Raw genomic sequence first — 21,132 nt, 5'->3', positions numbered from 1 at the left:
TGTGCCAGCCCTGAAGCCAGCACACCCCACCATTGCTGCTAAAGCTGAGCCAGGGACACAGCATGGCCCAGAGGAGCCACCCCTCACTGGCAGGGGAGGCAGAGGGGACCCCAGGAGCCAGTGCCACTGCTCCAGATTGCAAGGCAAGATGTATTCCATTGCCATCTGTATGGCAGATTATCTTTTGTCAAGTGGGCAGTTTGCCTTATCTCTCTCTCTGAGTGATCACAATCACTCCTCCCTGGGGAGGGGACATCTGCTGATAACAGCTATTGAATGTCACTGCATGGCTGATAAGAACTACAGCATCCCATTGGGAGATGGGAGCCCAGAGGGAGGAGCCAAGCATTCCTACCTGGATATAATCCAGAGGTTTTGAGACACCAGCACAGCTTTCTCCATGGGATTCCCCAGAAGAACAGCCACTGTCTCTTCTTCCACTGGATCTTTGGAAGATCATCCTTCTCTACAGGACCCCCTTGCTCCAGCAGAACCACCCCTGACACTGCAGGAGGGCTGAGCCACAATTCCAATGGTTCTGCTACCAACACCCTGACTCACAGGGTGTCAGGCTCGGTTCTGACTCTGTCACTGTTTTTCTAGTGCACTGCATTGTTTATTTTATCCTTTTATTTTTCTTCCCTATTAAAGAACTGCTATTTCCTGCTCCCATATTTTTTGCCTGAGAGCCCCTTAATTTAAAATTTACAGCAATTGGGAGTGGTGGGGAGGGTTCACATTCCCCATTTCAGGGGAGGCTCCTGCCTTCCTTAGCAGACTCCTGGCATTCCAAACCAAGACAGGCAGCTGCCCCAGCCCCCCAGGAGCCCTGCTCACCCCTGGCCAGCTCGCCAGGCCCCGCAGTGATCCCGTAGAGCACCGCCAGCCCCGTGCCGCCCCTGTTGCGGATCCGGATGTCCAGGCTCTCATTGGCCACCACCAGGGAAGGACACAGCAGCTCCAGCTGCTGGGGTGAAGCCACCACCTCAACCTCTGCCTGCTCCTGCAGGAGCCTGGAGGCCAGCAGGAGGGTGGCAGTGACGTTGTAGCGGCCGGGTAAGGCGTAGCTGTGCACAGCTGAGTGTGCGGTGGTGTTGAGAACCTCGCTCCGGTCCCCAAAGTCCCACAGTAAAGTGCTGGCAGCGATGGGAATACTGACATTGAAGAGCACGGGCTGCTGCAGGCTGTAGCGGGGCTGCAGGCCCATGAAGGACACAGGCAGCTGGGCCTGGAAGGGCGAGGGGACGAGTGAGGGGCCGCCACAGCCCTGCCCAGACAAATGCTCAGTGCAAAACGGCAAACAGCCGGAGGAAGAGTTTGTTCCGTGGGCAGTTCCACACAAACACTGCCCCTGGGGGCTGAAACCCCCATACTCCTGGTCTTGGGAGTAACAGAGGGCACTGCAGATCTCCTCAGTGAGGTTCCCAGGGTGCACAGATGTGAAGAGGATGACAAGCTCAGCTTCTTCGGTGTAGTTTCCTGTCAGGCATGTGATGTACTGAGCTCCTGCAGGACAGAACAGAAGATCCTCTTGCAAAACAGACTCTGGGATGCCATGGATTGGTGAGACCCTCCAAGAGAACCACTCCACACTCCTGGGAATGGAATTCTCCTGTGCTCAGCTCCTACTCTGAGCGTTTCCTTTTTGAGACTTGCCTGGGAAGTGTTTAATCCCCCAGCAACAGTTTCCAAACTCCTTATGCTAATTAGTGATGACAGAAATAACAAGCCAGTCACACAGATTTATGGAGCAGCAGCACTCAGTAAATAAAACGGGGCTTTGGAGAGCCTGACACTCCCATGGGACATGGAGCCACTGAGTCTGACACTCAGAGGAGCCCACAGGACTTGATGCCAAGTGAGACCATGACAAAAGGATGTCCTTTGGTGGCACCCTGGCTCGGTCAGTGCAGAATGTTTCACCATGTGCTGCCTGGGACCTCCAGCAGCAAATCCAAAACCAAACACCCTTGGGCAGTGGCACACTGGGGACACAGGGGGGACACTGATGGCCCCTCCACCAGGCCCACTCTCTGAGGCACCTTCCTCCATGGGGAGAGCCAAGAATGTCCCCCCTTTCAGGAAAATGTGGAGCTGGAGAGGAGGGCAGTGCCAGGCCCAGGTGCAGGGATGCCCACGGGAAGGATGCCCACGTGCTGGGACAGGGAGCAGGGACACACATGGACACAGAGCCAGGCCCAGAGGAACAGCTCAGTCCCTTGGCCTGCAGGGCTGGGACATTTCCCTGCCACAAACACCCAGGCAGGGCCTCTCTCTCCCTCGCCCTCTGCCCACGTGGCCCGGCCACGTTTGCTGCTGCTGGTTGCTACAACATCTCCCCCAAACATCTCAACAGCTCCAGCCCCGTGTGATCTTCCCAGATCAAACCCATCCAGCTGTCCAGCTTCCTCCACGGCCTTCCTGCAAATGCTGAGCCACTTCTGCTAAGAGCAGTCCCTGGAGAGGAGCACGGCACGGGAACTGCTCTGCTTTCCACCACCAGCCTGGCCACTCTTCATCCCCTGCCGGTCACTGAGAGCTGTCAGGAGCTGGCAGGCTGTCCCAGCCTACTCCCATTACACTGAATTACCCAGAAGGCAGCCTCACATTATTGTTTCCACACTGGCTTAAAGTAGTTCAAGAGGGAACAACTAATTATCAAGAGCAGTAACAGCGCCAAGTGTTTTTCCCTTTGATAATTCCTGCAAGATGCTGCAAGCTGGGGTAGCTTTGCTGGGGGAAGAGGAACAACCACCACCTGGATTTTGGTCCTGGGGAACACTGTGCCTCACCAGGCAGCTCAGCTGGCTCCCACCAGCTCTGGGGCTTTCAGCCTCATCCTTGTACCCTCCTGTCACACAGCTCTGGTTCCTTCAGCCTGATCCCTGCATCCTGCTGTCACACAGCTCTGGATTCTTCAGCCTGATCCCTGCATCCTCCTGTCACACAGCTCTGGGTCCTCATCCCTGCATCCTGCTGTCACACAGCTCTGGATTCTTCAGCCTCTTCCCTCCATCCTCCAGTCACACAGCTCTGGGTCCTTCAGCCTCATCCCTGCATCCTCCAGTCACACAGCTCTGGGTCCTCACACCTGCATCCTCCTGACACACAGCTCTGGGTCATCACATCTGCATCCTCCTGTCACACAGCTCTGGGTTCTTCAGCCTCACCCCTGCATCCTCCAGTCACACAAATTAAAGGAGATGCCTGCTGCCTGCCACAGGGAGTCCTTGCTCTCTCTCCCTCCCTCTCTCTTATTCTGGAATAACCGAGCATCCAGGCAGGATTAGTTTCCTTAGGGCTCTCCCTTTTCCAGGGAATGACATTTCTCCTGGCCAAGCAGTCAGTAAAATGCCCTGGAGCAGGTGGCTGTAGATCAGGGCAGTGTTCATTCTCTCCCAAAGTGGAGCCCTGCCAGCTCAGCATGTGCTCAGGTGCCATCACCTCCCATGAGGTTTCAGTGCTGGGGGTCAGCCTGCTCAAACCCTGGCAGAATGACAGCCTGGGGCTGCAGGTCACAGAGCCAGCCCTGTGGTGTCTGCTCTGTGCTCAGGGCTAATCTCAGCCCTGGTGTGACTGCCTTGGTCCTTGGGGCACAGCCTGTGTGACCAGCACCTGATGAATTAGATCAGAACTGGTGACTGAAGGTGCCCCTGAGCCCATCGCTCCCACTCAGCAGCCCCATCACAGCCTCTCCTTACCACAGGTGGCATTGGGGACCAGCACATCGAACAGGGACAGGTTGGCCACCTCGGGGGGGTGGGCACATCTCGTGTCTGATGCCTCAAGGACTCTCACTTTCCTGTCTTCCACCCAGCGGGGCAACCAGGACAGTTTGCAGTCACAAACAAATGGATTCCAACTTAAGTTTCTGTCAGAGGGAAATCAGAACAAGTTAGGGATTAATGTGACATGTGCTAAGCCTTAATTACAGCAGTGTGCCAAGCCCTCCCTGTTCCCATCTGTGCCACTCCACTGAAAGGCTTTGGAATAACTGGGAGAGGAGTTAATGAATAGGGAATCAAGCAATAATTAACGTGATTTTTCTAGAGGCTGGAATTAGGCAAGTACTCCAAGTACTTTTTTAACTCTACAAATAATTGTTGCAATTAGAAGCAAATGACAGCCACAATCATATATCTAAAAAAATCTGCCATGCAAAAGCCCCAGGGTATGAGGGCAGCCTCTCCTGCTCAGGGAGACTATTTACAGCCCCATGAAAAAATAACCGAGAGAATAAAATTCATCTGTCAAAAAAAGAAATGCAAAGTCAATGATAATCTTTCCACGTGGCAGCTCAATGAAAAGAGGGAAACTTTAATTGCAGCTAAGCTTGATCCAAGTTGCAGCCTCTGGCACTCAGCTGTGAGCAGGACAGAGCTGGAGCTGTGTGTGGAGCTGATGCCAGCAGGGCTGGGCTCAGCCCTGCCCCTGGGGCTGGAAGCACCACTGTGCCACCAGGCTGAGCAGGGACAGCTCCCTGGGGCCCAGCCCTGGGCCTCTGTGTGCCTCCAGAGCCACTGGGGAGCCAGAGTGCAAAGCTGAGGATGCTCCCTGTGTCCTGTCCTCAGGGACAGTGTGGAGCTGAGCTTTTCTCTCTCTTGCAGGGGGCTGATCCTCTGGCTCATCCAGAGGCAGAACTGCCACTTGTGCTGTGACTTCAGGGATCCCTTCTGGAAATGTGTGGCTTCCCCTCACCTCCTTTCACTCAGCATCCAAAGACTTCAATTAAAAAACAAAACCTGAAAACTCCAATCACTTAAGGACGACCTCTTAAGTGACTTGGACACGTCAGTCAGGACCTACCATGCTGCAGGAATCACTGGATGCTCCGGGCCCAAGGTGTGACCATGCAAACAGGACAGTGTGACCATGGGCAGAGACAAGAACCTCAGCAGAGCTGGCGTGGGAGAGAAGCCAGGAAGACAAGAAGGCAGTGGCAGAGGTTGGAGATAACCAGGAGACAGAAGCAGAGGCAAGGAAGAGGTCAGGACTGACAGACAACAGGATCCAACAGCTTGAGGAAGGAACTGGAGACACCCCAAAAAGCAGCTGCTTGGGTGGGCACCTGCCCAGTATCTCTCCAAGTCAGCACAGCCTCTCCCACCCCAGCAGGAAAGGAAAGGATGTTTCAAGGAAAGGTCTAAATAAAGAACTGGGAAACAAAGATGAACTTACATTTCACTTAAATTAAATAAATTATCAAATATTCCATCTTCTAATGTAGAAATCTGGTTGTGGCTTATATCTCTGTAAGAGAGAGAAAAGTTCACTGTGTTAGAAGCAACTTCCTCATCAGTGCAGCTTTTCCCTGGGAAAAGGCCCTGGCACAGATTCCCAGAGCAGCTGTGGCTGCCCCTGGATCCCTGCAGTGCCCAAGGCCAGGCTGGACAGGGCTTGGAGCAGCCTGGGACAGTGGAAGTTGAACTTTAAGGGCTTTCAGGTTCCTCCCAGTACCAATGGACATCTTGTGATAATTCTCCTTCTCTGGCCTTGGGCTCCTCTCCATCCAGCAGCACAGGGTGTCAAACCCTGCCCAGCTCCAAATGCCAATAATTCCCAAATCACTGCAGTGAGCAGCTCAAGGCCTCGGGGAAGGAGCCCATGGACAGGAGCACGTGGGGCTGGGGAGATGAGCTGGAGCAAGAACAAAGCAAACCAGAGCAACACAAGCCAGAGCCCAGCTCAGCCATGCTGGGGGGCACTGGGAGGACTGGGGGGAACAGCAAGTACTTACAGCTTTGCCAGAGAAGTCAGGCTTCTGAATAGCTCAACATCTAAACCACTGATCCTGCTATTGGAAAGATTCCTATGGAAAGAAAAAAAAAAACATTTTCAGCCTTGGTTCAACCCCGTTTTGTCACACCTCCACGAGCAGAGCTCAGAAGAGCCTCTCCAAACCCCAGCCAGAATCCTGACTGGAAACGGGATGTGTTCAAGGCAGAGCATTTTTCCCAGCCAAAGCAAACACCTTTCCCAAAACCATAAAGCATTTGCTGCTCACATAACCTGCAAGAAGAGATCAGGAGCCTCAGGATGTGCCCCCACTCTGCAGCACACCTGGAGCACTTACACCGTGCCACACGTGGTACTAAATGTGATGCACCCTCTCAAAAGAATTCAAGTCTAATCTAGGTTCAAAGAAGTCATTAAGAAGTACTTTAGACTCAAGTAGTAATTAACTCAGAGACAAATTTATTATGAACTTCCAAGTGTGTTTCTTGTGCCAAAGCCCTGATCAGTAATTACACAATTGATGCGTCAACTCCACGTTTTAAACATCTTTTTGTCTCTCTTTGGAAAAGCTTAAAATGGAAGAAAAAGCAGCAATAAAGAATATTTTCCATTTGAAATCAGGACAGACTGTCATTCTAAAAGGAACACTGCTTAAAAAAAGTCTCCCAGTAACACCAAGAGCCTTCAGCTCATCCAAACCGAAGTGTCCCTGTCCAGCCCAGCTCTCTCCTCACCCATCATCTTCCTCCCACATTTAAATGTCACTCAGAGAAGCAAAAGTTTCATCAGTCTCCACTTGTTCCCAATAAACTTCACCATTCATTTTCAGAAAAATCTCCTTTGGCCTAAACTTCCTTTTAGCAGCATCAAAACCCTTCCTCCAAGCCCATGGGATGGTTCTCACCCTTCATGGATTTCTGGCTGAGCTCCCAGGAGAGGACAGGGCTGGACACACTTTGCCATACTCCTTTCTCACCCTTTTTCCTACAAACACCTCCTCTCGCTTCTCCTGGCTGTCTCAGCTGTTATTCCTACTCCTTAATCAATTATTCCTTGGTTTGATCTGACATTTAAACTTCATTTATCCAAATGAAAATAATTCTGCCAAACTGGCAGGAAAATGACGTGCGATTCCAGGAAACTGGGGATAAGTGACAGGGATGGATGGCTCTTTAAAAGGTTTATTTTCCCTGATTTTGCTGTCTGGGAGTTTTTTGCCAAGCTGAGAGTGGATTCAGAAGAGTTCACCAGCTAGTCCAATACAGAAGTCCAAGAAATGTGCAAAATACCAGCTCGCTAAATACATCAGAAAAAGGACATTAATAAAAATATTGGATTATGCCAGTGATCAGAGCAGCTGGGACAGCAGTGCAGGGGCACAGAGCATCCCTGGCTGAGCCCCACTCTGCACACAGGGGAGAGCAAAGCCACCCCAAACCTGCTTCCAGCTCCCACTGAAGATGACACAGAGACAGCTGGGACTGGAACCCAGGTGCTCCAGCCAGGACAGGCCCTCCTCAGGGATGCCCCAGCTCCACCTCCCCTGAGCATTTCTGCACCCTGAACCCCTCTGTCCCTGCTGCACCCGTGTGGGGAAGGGCCAGACCCCCAACAGCCACCCTGCAGGGAGAGCAGTACAAATATTCCCCTGCTGCTCTGAAATGCCTGGAAATCGCCCATTTGGTTTTTAGGCAGCACCTCAAGTCCAAGGAAAGGAAATGGGAGTTGCAGCTCAGATGCTGCCTTCCTGCTCCTCGCCCAGACAAGCAAAAGCTCCAAAACAAACCACGCAGCTGCGACAGAAACAGGGCTCTGCCATGGCCAGGAGCCTCTTCCAAGGTGCTCCTTGGCTGCAGGGGAGTGTGGGGCAAGGGCAGCTGGGGAAGGGGTCAGGCCCTGGGGTCCTGTCTTTGTGGAGCCAGCACTGCTGTGTCCAGCAGCTGCACGGGGCTCCTGTGCCTTGCTGTCCTTTATCTGCTGACCCAGGAGATGGCAGCTGGCATCCTGCACATCCTCCAGTCCCTGCTGACACCAGTGGTGAGCAGTGATGAGCTGAGCTCACCCCTGGGATCAGCCACAGCCAGGGTGCAGAGATGCTCACCACCAGCACTGCCAGGGGCAGCTGGGCTCAGCTCCAGAGCTGAACCCCTGCAGGCTGCAGTTAACCCAGCCCTGGCACTGTCACTCCACCAGAGCTCAGGTGCTGCCCAGGGATCCCCAGCCCTTGGCTCCCACCCCTCAGACCCTGCTCTGCCCCAGCCAGGCCAGGCTGGCACCCCCTGGTACCCACAAACCAGGGCAGCTCCTCGCTGCTTCCTTGCCCTCACGATCCCACGAGGAACTGCTATAAACCCCCTCAGTTTTCACCCTCCCTGACCTGCTGGCTGCAGAGCCTGCAGGGGAAGCAGAGCTGCTGGTGGCAGCACAGCTGGGAGGAGTGAGGGATGGTGGTGGAGCCAGTGCCTGCCAGGAGCTGCCCTCTGCCACTGCTCCCTCTGCACCAGGCATGGAAAACCATCCATCATTCTGCCTTTCTGCCATGGGAGACGTGCCTGGGAAGCAAGCTGGGCAGCAAGCAGAGAAAAAACCAAACCAGGAAACCCTGAGCAATGAAAGGCAAGGCAAGGCTGTGGGACAGAGCTCCCAAAGTGCCACGACTGTGTTTTCCCAGCCCACTGCCAGGCCAGAGGAAATTCAGAGCAGGTTCAAGGCAGAGCTGAAGCCAGCAGCAAACAAGGCTCTCCATTGACATTCCCTGCACACACAGCCTGACGCCCTCCTCACAAGGAGAAGGAAAAATGTCCTTTCCTATGGCCTGGGGGACTCTGGAAACACGCTGTGCCTCCTGGAAAAGGGCAGCCACGAGTCACAGCTGCCCAGCCCTGCAAAAGGGCAGCCATGCAATGTCATTCTGTGGACATGGGGCACCAGAACTCAGCGAGCTGCAGCACAGGGCTCAAACTGTGGCACTGAGAGCTCCCCACACTGCCACGCTCCACCTCCCAGCCCAGCTAAGGGAGAGACTCAAACGCTCTGGAGAAGGGAGGTGGTTTAGTGAGGAAGGTGAAGCTTTGGGAAATAGGGAATATTCAGTAATGAGGGCGTCAGCCTGAGCCTTGGGAGCCTTCAGCTCCATCCCAGCCCTGCCAGGACTCCCTGTGTGATGCTGGGTGCACCCCTGAGCTGCCATACCCACAGGGAGGGTGAGGGTGGATCCAGCACACACAGCACCAGCCCGACCTGCTGCCCATGGGGAATTCTGGGGGGAATTCTGGGGGAAAAGCACCAAGAACTGGCTCCTTTCTCAGCTGCAGCAGTGCCAACGGAGGAGGGAGGGAATGAGAGGGTTGAGGGCAGCAGGAGGGCTCAGTGCCACCCCCTCTATCCCTCACTGATGCCCAGGAGCCCCCTCGGTGCCAGCCCAGGGGTGACTCCTGCCCACTGCTGTGGCCAGGCTGGGTTTGGGCACTGCTGTTTGCTCCCTGACTCCACGGAACACAAAATGTTCAGCAGAGCACGGGCGGCCCCGCTGCCAAGGCTGATGTCATGCTCTCATTATGTCATTTGTGGGCTCTGCCTCCATCTCACAAAAAGGGAGAGAGGCAGAGGCAGGGCAGAGCTTCCCCAGCCCCTCTGGTGCAGGGAGCCCTGCCAGAACAGTAATGGGAAAAGCATCCAGAGATGGGGAACGTCTGAGCGAGAGGAGCCCATCCATGGCTGGGGCAGAGCAGGGCCCAGGAGAGCAGCCCCAGGCCTGAGAGCCACCAGCATGGCTGAGGCCCCAGGCCTGAGAGCCACCAGCAGGGCTGAGGCCCCAGGCCTGAGAGCCACCAGCAGGGCTGAGGCCCCAGGCCTGAGAGCCACCAGCAGGGCTGAGGCCCCAGGCCTGAGAGCCACCAGCAGGGCTGAGGCCCCAGGTCTGAGAGCCACCAGCAGGGCTGAGGCTCCTGAGGGGCAGCAAAGCCCCAGAGGGCACAGAGGAACACAGCTCCCAGCAAAGCCGAGCACTGCTCCCATTTCTTACCCCATCACGCAGCTGGGGCTGCCATGGATCCCTGGCAGTGCCCAGGCCAGGCTGGACAGGGCTTGGGGCACCCTGGGACAGTGGGAGGTGTCCCTGCCATGGCAGGGGTGGCGCTGGGTGGGATTTAGGGTCCCTTTGAACCCAAACCACCCCAGGACTGTGTGGGAAGCCAGGCTGCACCGTTCCACACCCTGTGAGCAGGGAGAACAAGGACAGGGACACGAGGGATGGCTGGTGAGGCACAGCCAAGCCCAGAGCTTCCAGAGCCTTCCATGGCCTGCCAGACCTGCCCAGAGATGCCCTGCAGAGCCCCAGGGCTGCCTCCCAGGTTGCCATGGCAAACACTTGCCTGTCTCCAGGAACAAAAGGCAGCACGGAGCTGATCCTGCCTGACACACAGAACAGACTTTCCAGAAAAGAGCAGGAAAAGCTCTGTGTGCTTTTGCCTGCCTGAGCCAGGAAAAATTACAGGTTTTTTGCTGATCAGATTCCTTTTTTCCTTCGTTTTTTGGCTTGCACCTCTCCAAGGAAGCACTGCAGGAGCAGCAGCACTCATGTGCAGAGGTGATGATAGAGATGATTTCCACAAACGGCTCTGGAAATCTGGAAAACCAGGGATTTTCCTGTGTGCAGGGCACAGGGAGCAATGCTGTGCTCCTGCAGGAGGGGCAGGGACACCCTGCCTGGCAGGAACAGCCTCACAGCTCTCCTGCACCAGGAGCCCTCTGCCTTCCCCAACACGGACAGGAGGGAAATGGCACATGGAGACATTCACCCACAGTTATGGTTTCAGTCATGCTGAAGCAGGGATTTTCCAAGGCAAAAGGATTCCAGCTGCACCACACACTATCCCCAAGAGCTGCAGCCCAGCACTGTCACACACATCTTTTCATGGAAAATCCTCTCCTTGGGATTGTTCCTCCTGAGAAGCTGAGAGGCCTCAGGAACAAAATGCAAACAGTGATTATCTGCTGCTGTGGAATGCAACAGGAGGATCTGGGATTGGTCTCATGTGGTTGTTTCTAATTAATGGCCAATCACAGCCCAGCTGGCTCGGACAGAGAGTCCGAGCCACAAACCTTTGTTATTATTCTATTCTATTCTATTCTATTCTATTCTATTCTATTCTATTCTATTCTATTCTTAGCCAGCCTTCTGATGAAACCTTTTCTTCTATTCTTTTAGCAAGTTTTAATGTAATATATATCATAAAATAACAAACCAAGCCTTCTGAACCATGGAGCCAGATCCTCATCTCTTCCCTCATCCTCAGAGCACACGGTCACACAGCACCATGAGGGGCCTTTCCCTGGGAGCACCCTCATCTCCCCGAGGCTGTCACAGCATCAGGACAATTTGTTTGTGCATTCTGAATTTATGAGGTTTCTAATGCTGGCCCAAGTCCTTGGCTCTCTCTGAAGAATTCGCCCCAAAAAAAGTTTTTCACAAGAATTCATCTAAAAACGGGATGTTTTTCTCCCTACAGCAAAATCCTGATTGTTGATAGGAAATGCAAGGCAAGAGGAGCATCTCTGCCACGCTCTCTTCACGCTGAGCTCTCCTGAAGAGAGCAGAGCCCTCCCACAGCACCTCACAGGGCAGCAGGGCCAGGAGCAGAGCCCAGGTCCCTCCAGCACTGAGGGCTCCCTGAGCAGGGGATGAAGCAACGCTGCTCCCTCACCTCCCAGCCCCGCCTCACCCCGCTCCAGCCTCTCCCTGAGCCCCGGCACAAGGAAACCCTTGGGTGTGCAGGAGTAAAGCAAGGCTGGAGCAAATCCTGCAGCTCAGGAACGGGGCTGTGAGAGCCTGTGCCCGGAGCAGCAGGGAAATGACTGAGCTGAGAGAGCTCGGGGCACCCCGGGTGACACAGCCCCTCCTACACCCTCTGCTCCTGTGCCTGGAGCAAACAGAGGAGGTGAGGCTGCAAACACTGCAGGGTGCACAGGCAAGGCACCCCTGCCACTGCCAGGGCACCCCAGCACAGCCAGGGTGTCCCAGCCATGATCAGAGCATTGCAGCGACAGCTATGGCACCTCTGGCACTGCCAGGGTGTCCCAACCTTGGCCAGGGTGTCCTAACCATGATCAGAGCATTGCAGTCACAGCTATGGCACCCCTGCTACTGCGAGAGTGTCCCAACCTTGGCCAGGGCATCCCAATCACAGCCAGAGCATCCCAAGCACAGCCAGAGCATCCCAATCACAACCAGGGCATCCCAACCACAGCCAGGGCATCCCAAGGACAGCCAGAATGTCCCAACCACAGCCAGGGCATCCCAAGCACAGCCAGGGCACCCCTGTCACAGCCAGAACACCCTCACAATAGCCAGGGCACTCCTGTCATGGCCAGGGCACCCCAACCTTGGCCAGGGCATCCTAACCACAGCCAGGGCATGGCAGCCACAGCCAGAACACTCTCACAATAGCCAGGGCACTCCTGTCATGGCCAGGGCATCCCAACCTTGGCCAGGGCATCCCAAGCACACCCAGGGCATCCCAATCACAACCAGGGCATCCCAGCCACACCCAGGGCATCCCAGCCACAGCCAGAACACCCTCACAATAGCCAGGGCACTCCTGTCATGGCCAGGGCATCCCAGCCATGGATGGAGCGTTCACAGCACGGCCAGGCAGCCCCAGCAGGGTCAGGAGAAGGGCTCCCTGCAGGTGGGAGCTGTCTGCAGAGCAGCTGTGCTCCAGGAGCAGCTCCTCAGGGCCCTGCAGCCAGCAGCTCCCCGCAGCCCTTCCCAAATAAGGCTGTGGAGCAGGGATGGAGCCTGGAGCAAAGGGCATGTGTGACCTCAGGCAGGGTGTCATGCTCTGGCAGGGCTGTCCTGCAGCCGTGGCACCCTGTGCTCCATCCCTCTCCCTCCCCAGGGGGCTCCAAAATCCAGGACCCACAGCTCAGCTCCTTCCAAGTCATCCTCACCCTGAGCTGATGCCATCCCTGCATCCCCAGCACCCAAACAACACAGCCAGAGGTGAGGGGGGCACTGGGGCATCCCCAGCTCAGCTGCTCTTGCAAGTTCTCCTCACCCTGAGCTGATGCCATCCTGCATCCCCAGCACCCAAACACAGAGCCAAAGGTGAGAGGGGCCCTGGGGTGTGACCAGGGGAGCTTGGGGAGGCCAGGAAAGGGACAGGCAGGGGGACAGAGGGATGGCACTGTCCCGAGAGGTCCCCCCTCCCTCTGAGGGACCAGGAGCTGGCACTGCCCAGGGCTGGCACTGGCCCTGCTCCTTCCCTCACTGCCAAGGGCTGGCTTCAGGTGGCACAAAAGCAGGAGAGAGCTCAGGCACAGCCAGCCCTGTGACACCAGGGCAAGGATGGGAGCACAGAGAGCTCCAGAACCCAAACACTGCAATCAAGCTGCTGCCCACAATTAGCGCCGCACGCAAACGAGCCGTCTGCAGCTGCAGCCAGGGAAATGTCAGCCCTGCAAACACTCATCTGCCTCGTGGAAAGTCTGCAGAGCAACCAAAGATGTGATGAATCCAACTATCTTCCTAGCACACGTGGCACAGCTCAAGCAGATCCTAGTGCAGCCCAAAGCCGAGTGCTCTCCATGCAGATCCCCCTGCTTCCCCCAAACCCATCTGCTCCCAGTCCTGTGCCCTGTGTGCCAGCACACAGCGACCCCAGGGCCCAGCTCTGCTCTCCTGAGAGCCCAGCATGTCTCCAAATCAGCCTGTTGGGAGCCCAGGAACATCTGATTTTACCATAAAAAGGGAGCCCTCTGGAAGCTGTAATTTAGGGATTACACAGCTGAGCTACTCAGTGCTTAATCTTCCTTACACAAAGTGAAGAGTTTTCAATAAATGTTTAGGTGTTACTGAAATTAACTCACCACTGGGACAGGGAATGGCATCGATAATCTTTGCATCCTGGTTTTTTATGACTCAATTTGTATTTATTCTGTAAGTGAGGCTTTTCTATGGGAATAATTACTTTTCCTTGGACAGCTGTCCTCTAGGGATGTGAGAAACAGTAAAACCCAATTCTATTTAACCCTAGCACTGTGAATTCTGCAGTGCACAGGGAAGGAGCCACAGGCAGGGCTCACAGGATGCAGGGGGCTCAGGCTAATGCTGGACTGGTCACAGGGATGTGACACTGAGCTGACAGGGGAGTGGAGCCAAGGGACATGGAGAACTCCAGGAGTCTTCTCCAAAGCACACATCCCATCTGCAAACGCTGGTAAAGTCTGAATGTTCCCTTGGAAACCCTCTGGGGTATCTGTGTTTTGTACCCCAAAAGGAACAAGGGAACAATTTGGGCATCGCTGATACAGAATGAGAGCCACAAACCAGGCTTGACCCTCCAAAAGCCAGGGAGGCCTGTAAAAACCTTCCTGCCACTTCTGAGCTGAGCTCAGAGCACAGCCCAGCTGAGAGAATGTGGCACTGATAAGGCAGCATCAGATCAAAAGCCATTTCTTCAAACAGCTGGGAAATAACTCTCCCATTTCTCACACAGAGCAGTCAGTGGTTGTCAGGCACCAGCAGCACAAACAAAGGGAAAACAAAGCACAAGCAGCAAAACACAGCCCTCACAGGGATCAGGAATCCTGCAATGCTTTAGGTGGGAAGGGACCTGCAGGATTCCCCAGTCCCAGCTCCTGCCACAGGCAGGGACCCCTTCCACGAGCCCAGGGTGCTCCAAGCCCTGGAGCTCACAAAGCATTGAGGAGAAACAGCAAAGCCCCTCATGGCAGGTACAGCAGACACACAGAGCAGACACTGCAGCCAGAAACACGGGAGAGCCTCATGGCAAAGCCACGAGGTGGCTGAGGGACAGGGCCACCACATCCCTCCCATCCCTGCAGCAGCACAAAGCTGAGCAGACCAAATTAAAGGGATTTGGCCATTCCCTCCCGAGTCCTTTGCAAAGTCCGAGCTCCACGTCCTGCTCCCAAATTCCCCAGCCTGTAGAAGCACATGGATGGGGATGGCACCAGCCTGGCTCCACACTGACCTGCCAGGACCTGCCTCAGGGCTGACATGGACACAGCCTCCCATTGCCCTGTCCCTGCACTGTCCCTTCCCAGGGCAGTAACACCCCTCAGCCCTTTCCCCTTCAGTCCCCATCTGCTCAACCTTCAGCTAACAGCCCCTCCAAGTTTTCCAGGTTCTTGGGTGGTTGCTGAGGAAAAACAGTTTTGTGTCTATTTTAGCCCTGTCTGTCACTTGATTTTCATCTCCAATATGTTTCACCAGCAACATCTCATTGAAGAGGCTCCCTGTTTCACTGTCCTGTTTCAGGCTCTCACCAACATCCTTCAGCTCCAGCATGGGATGTTCCCTAAAACACTGATGGGGAAAAGAAGAAAGGAAAACCCACTCAGGTCCTGGCAGAGCATTGTCAGTGATGGAGACCAACTCTGAGCAGGATTTTGCAGCACAGCCTGTGCTGGAGAGCTGATGAGCCTCTTGATTTACTTTCTTCCTCCCAGAGGGAAAACTCATGGATTTGGGGCCGTCAGATTAGTACTTGATATGTGTAAAAATAGCCCAAAGTAAACTTTGGTGCTGCTGAGCACAGCCCTGGGTTCACAGGCGCTGCCTGTGACAGAAAACCCCCAGAGCAGCAGGGCTGGGAGCAAAAAAGCAAAAAGTGCAGCACGTTCAGACCCCCCAGCCCCAGCCAAAGCACAACCCAGGGGTGCTTTCCACCCACAGCTCATCCCAACAGCTCCAACACTGCAGATCATCAGGTTCCACACAGGTTCCACGCACCCATTCCTGCCCAAGCCCCCCAGCCCTCCAGAGGATGTTCCCATCCCACGTAAGGACTGAGAATCACTGAAAGCTTTGGGTTGCAGCAAACTGATCTCGTGGGAAGTGTCCCTTCCCATGGCAGGGGGTTGGAACTGGATGGCCTGGAGGTGTTTTCCAACCCAAACAATCCTTTGGGTCGAGTCTATCCTTCTATGAAACATTCTGAAGCCAATGTTTAATCCCTTTAACATCTGCAGTGTTGCCTTTTTTCGTTCCAATGTCACAAATACATGTGACACTGAGTCAAAACTCAAAAACTCGACTCAGAATTCAAATTCTGACTTCTTGCAGAAATCAGATGTGTATTACATCAACGTCAGCATCTTCTGCTCCTCCATCTGCAAAGTTACTTAAAAGGCAGAGGTTCGGGAGATCTATTTTCCGTAAGTGGATTTTCCATGTTGACTGCCACTAATTACACCATCCCCTTTAATTCTGAGGCACAGCATTGTTTCTCCCTGGGACAGAAAATCAGGACATTGGGCTAATGAATGTTTGTACCACCCCATTCACCTTCTGCTAACACTGGCACCATGTTTGTTTTGATCCAGTCCCTGGGAATCTCCCTAAGGCCCTAAAATCCATTAAAAGTGAACATTAATAGCCCAGAGGACTCTTCAGCCAGATCTTTTAAAATTCTTGGATGCAAAATCTCTGAACTTGCTGGTTTAAGAAGGTCTAACATTAATAGCAGCTGTTTAACATCCTCCCCGGTTACTGTTGGAGTGGAAAGTGTTTCATCATCCTCATATGATACAAATACATCACCTGGCTTTTTTCCAAATAGAAAACAGAAATATTTACTGAGCAGTGCTGCCTTTTCTGTATCTTCATTGATAATTTGACCATGTTCATCTATTAGCAGACCAGTATCATCTAACTCCTTTAATTCCCAATATCCTTGAAAGACTCTTTACTCTTCCCAACCTTGCTGGACAGAGACTTTTCCTTAAGATTCTTTTGCTTATCAGTGTCCAGTGGGCCCGAGCTGAGCCCATGCTCATCACAACCAACATTTCTCTTTCCTATCTTGTATATCCATTTTCTGTAAGAGCTTCCACTGCTCATCCAGGCTCTCACAATGCCAGAGGCAGAGTTTTGAGCATCCACAGCTTCTCTGGGCAACGGTGCCCTGGAAGTGTTCCACCACCCTCACAGGGAGAATTTCTCCCCAGTCTCCCACCTAACCCTCCCTGTGCTGCTGAGGAGCCGTTCCCCCTTGCCCTGGCCCTCCCAAGTCCCTCTGCAGCTTTCCCTGTGTCCATCACTGACCCTTTAAGGGCTCCTCTTTAAGGACCTGATGCCCCAATGCTTTGTTCTCCCCTTCTTTGCAGTGAAGATGATAAGGAAAGAGAAAATTACAGAAGTAAAAAAAATTAATGCTCTGCTGTATCATCCCATTAAAAGAGGACCAGCCCTACCACATATCCCTCAGGGATGGTTACAGCCTTAATTTGAAGCTCCTTAATTTGAAGCTGTTCCATAAAAAGCAATTTTCAGTCTTCCCCGCTCTCCATGCAATCTATTTTTTTGTGCAATTAAATCCCATCTTCCCATTTTCTCTAATTCTGGCACATCCACAGCAGCTGCTTTGTCCTTGACATGCACAACCCTTGGATACCTGTGGGAGGTCAACGATGGAGCCCCAGAATGGTTTGGGTTGGAAGGGACCTTAAAGCTCATCCAGCTCCAATCCCAGCACCTTCCCCACTATCCCAGGGTGCTCCAAGCCCTGTCCAACCTGGCCTTGCACACTGCCAGGGATGGGCAACCTGTGCCAGGGCCTCATCACCCTCTGAGTCAAGGATTTCTTCCCAAAATCCCATCCAAGCCTGCCCTCTTGCAGTTCAAAACCAACAGAACCCGGAATGGTTTGGGTTGGAAGCCACCACATCATTCCAAGCCACCTTATCTGCACCCAGCCAGCCAAAGCTTGCACAACTCTTCCAGAACCCAGGAATATGTGGGACTGTGTAGGACCCCCCGAGGGACCCCTCTGAGCCCAGAACCTTCCTGAGCTCCAGCAGAGCCTGGGTTCCCATGCCCAGGGCCGGGCACCTCCACGGGCTCTGTGTGTGTGTGTTTGTTTGGGATTTTGTGAATAGGGCTGCTCAGCACGCTGAGTCCTCCCCGCAGGGCTGATGTGTTAGAGCCCATTGGCTCCCTATTCCCCGAAGGAAACATCTGCACATTCCAGACACATTCTGTAACGGGAGTGAAACCCATCCTTGAAGTGAAATTTTACAGCCTCCACAGCGCAAAATAACGATTGCTGGCAAGGGCCAGTGGAAAAGTAATGTTTAAAATATTATTACAGGGAAGCGGCTGCCAGAGCCTCAAATTAATCACTTGAACGTGTCTCTGGTGCGTTATGTAACGCTGGGCCAGCTCCTGCCTGGAGCACAGCTCTGCTCTGGCCACATCCCCCTGTCCAGCTCCTCTTCAGCCACATCCCCCTGTCCAGCTCCTCTTCAGCCACATCCCCCTGTCCAGTTCTGCTCCAGTCCCATCCCCCTGTCCAGCCCTGCTCCAGCCACATCCCCTGTCCAGCTCCTCTTCAGCCACATCCCCCTGTCCAGCTCCTCTTCAGCCACATCCCCCTGTCCAGTTCTGCTCCAGTCCCATTCCCCTGTCCAGCTTTGCTCTGGCCACATCCCCCTGTCCAGCTCTGCTCTGGCCACATCCCCCTGTCCAGCTCCTCTTCAGCCATATCCCACTGTCCAGCCTGCTCCAGTCCCATCCCACTGTCCAGCCTGCTCCAGTCCCATCCCACTGTCCAGCTCTGCTCTGGCCACATCCCCCTGTCCAGCTCTGCTCTGGCCACATCCCCCTGTCCAGCTCTGCTCTGGCCACATCCCCCTGTCCAGTTCTGCTCTGGCCACATCCCCCTGTCCAGTTCTGCTCCGGCCACATCCCCCTGTCCAGCTCCTCTTCAGCCACATCCCCCTGTCCAGCCTGCTCCAGTCCCATCCCCCTGTCCAGTTCTGCTCCAGTCCCATTCCCCTGTCCAGTTCTGCTCTGGCCACATCCCCCTGTCCAGCTCTGCTCCAGCCACATCCCCCTGTCCAGCCTGCTCCAGTCCCATTCCCCTGTCCAGTTCTGCTCTGGCCACATCCCCCTGTCCAGCTCTGCTCCAGCCACATCCCCCTGTCCAGCTCTGCTCCAGTCCCATCCCCCTGTCCAGCTCCCCTGCCCTCCCCAGAGCCAGGACAGAGCCAGGCTCCCACTCCTGCCATGGGGACTGACATCTCCTTCTCTGAGGTCTCTTTCAGGCAGGCTTGGGGACCACATTTCTTCCAGGTGTCCAATTTTTTCTTGTACTAAAGGAAATCCCAGGAGAGACAAGGACCAGGGGTGTTTCTCCATCCCCTCTGAAAAGCAGCAATCTGTCACAGCAGCAAAAGGAGCTGCTTCCCACTGTGGCCCTACAGGCTTGCTGGTTAAACTGGTTTGTGGTGGCCCACCTGGTGTGCCCATGGGGCAGGTGACAGAACAGGGACACTGTCCCCTCCTCGTGCAGTGATCACTAACTGGCAGGATGCAAATATTATAACAATGCAACTGATGCTCAAAATAAAATTTAAGAAAGCCTCTGAAGGAAAGCAGGAGCAGCAAGAGCAGTGGATGCAGAGCCAGCTCCAGGACAGGGAGGAAGGGAAGGTACCAGGGAGAATCCTGCAGGCCCTCTGGAGGGATGCTCCCCCAGCAGAACGAGGGCAGAACTCTGCTGTCCACCAGGCTGAAGGCACCACACGTGAGGCAGAAACTTTGCAGATGAGGATGTGTCCATCTCTGCTGTTCCACAGCTGCTCCAGCCCTTCCAGGTGCTGAGGGCTCAGCCCAACCCGTGCCCAATTTCAGTCTCCCTGCAGGACCAGGAGCAGCAGAGGTGCTCTGGTGACAGGTAGCTCTGAGTGCTGGGTGGTCCCTGTGCAGAAATTCCTCCTGAAGCTTGAGATAACAGTATTTCCAGGAATCCAAGGGAGAAAGGGCTTCCAAGTTTAGTTGTAAACATCTCTCTAGCACAAAGGCTCCATAACTCAAAGTCAGGCCCACAAATCCCTACTGGAACAGAAACACTCAAGGAATTCCTCAAGCAGCAGCTCTGGTTGATGCTCAGTGCTGTAAATCAGAGGGCAGGGCAGGCCCCAGAGCCAGGGACACACAGAGCACAGGGACCTGGCCTGGAGATGCCAAAGGACAGGCTTCCCCTAATCCCTGATTCGAGCTCCCCCAGCCTTTTTCAAACGTGGTTGTTTGGGTTGGAGGGCTCTGCTCTCAATGTTTTTGCAGCATGTTCAGTATAGAACCTTAAATACCTTCCTTCTGAAAACAAAACCCAATTAGAACCCAATATAGAGCTGCTGGTTCCCGTACAAAAGCCATTTGCATGTTTCTGGCATTAATAATGTGTGTGGTTGGGCTGCTTCCTTTCAGCATTAGGAAGCCTTCTGTGATGCAGTCAGAATATTTCTGCCTCAAAATGGTTCAGAGGCCCAGAGCAGGTACAGAGGAAAGGAGCAGCTTGCTGGGCCTCAGCTGCCCCTCCAGCAGGCCTTCAAAACAGGTTTGGGAGACAGAAAACCATCTGATCCCTGCCAAGGTCACAGAATCCTGGAATGGCTTGGGTAGGACAGGAACTCAAAGCCCATCCAATTCCACCCCTGCCATGGGCAAGGACACCTTCCACTAACCCAGGCTGCTCCAAGCCCCATCCAGCCTGGTCTTGGACACTTCCACATCTTCACAGGGACAAATTTCTTCCCAATATCCCATCTCAATGTACTCCTCAAGTCAGAGCACGTGCAGGTGATGCACGTTTCTGGTTCTCTCTGGACCCCTGTGCACAGGAGCCTGCTCAGGGTCCTCCTCTGGACCCACCCTGACCAACAGACCCATCCAGGACCCACCCACTCCCACGTGCTGTACACTAAAATGTCCAACAGCCCCCTAAAATTCCAAGGACTGAAGTGGTACAAGTGACTCCTCAGCAGTGACACAGCTGGAATGACACCAGCCTGACAGCACAGCCTGGAAGGATCAGGACCTCCTGGGCTCAGCAGGACTCGTACATCCAGTTCTACCCATTCCTTTGAAAACCTGAACTCCAGATAGGAGAGAGCCAAAACTTTAATGTGATCTGCCTGAGGAGAGTTATTGTCCACACTCCTGCCAAGTATCAGGGGCTGAGAAATCCACTCTGCAACGTATCTGGAGGTGTGGGGTGGAGAGCCAGGGACAGATCCCTGGAAAGAGCTCTGGAAGAATGCTCAACCAAGCCATCAGCTTATCCTGGACAGATGCAGCTGACCTGGAGAAGGGAACAGGCACTGCTGCCCTCAGCTCAACCCTTCCCCCTGGCCTGGACTGATCCCCACCCGGCCACAGCAACAACAACAACAACAACAACAACAACAACAACTTCCCTCTGACCTCTGGCTCGGGCAGACCCTCCTGGGCTTGCTGTAAAAGAGCTCCTGTGCAGCTCCCGTGCAGCCCTGCAGCACCTGCAGAGCCTCCTGTGCCCCAAAGGGCTCCTGTGCAGCTCAGGGGACTCGTGGGGCTCCAGAAAGAGCCACCAGGGGCTGAGAACACGG

General features: G+C 54.2%; 1 protein-coding gene across 2 annotated transcripts in view; it reads right to left on the bottom strand.

Moving 5' to 3' along the window:
- The window catches only part of PKD1 (polycystin 1, transient receptor potential channel interacting), an 84,001-nt gene that overhangs the window by 45,589 nt on the left and 17,280 nt on the right, over positions 1 to 21,132 (bottom strand). For both annotated transcript variants that reach the window (XM_077186670.1, XM_077186671.1), the window contains exons 2-5: positions 5,738 to 5,809; positions 5,179 to 5,250; positions 3,702 to 3,871; positions 838 to 1,506 (exon numbers count right to left, since the gene is read on the bottom strand). In XM_077186670.1, coding sequence (XP_077042785.1) covers positions 838 to 1,506; positions 3,702 to 3,871; positions 5,179 to 5,250; positions 5,738 to 5,809 — 983 coding nt within the window. The remainder of the gene's footprint in view (positions 1 to 837; positions 1,507 to 3,701; positions 3,872 to 5,178; positions 5,251 to 5,737; positions 5,810 to 21,132) is intronic.

The sequence above is a fragment of the Agelaius phoeniceus genome, chromosome 16 (assembly GCF_051311805.1).
Source record: "Agelaius phoeniceus isolate bAgePho1 chromosome 16, bAgePho1.hap1, whole genome shotgun sequence".
NCBI lineage: Eukaryota > Metazoa > Chordata > Aves > Passeriformes > Icteridae > Agelaius > Agelaius phoeniceus.
Note: the sequence above shows the minus strand (reverse complement) of the source record. Positions and strands in the feature narration are given on the sequence as shown.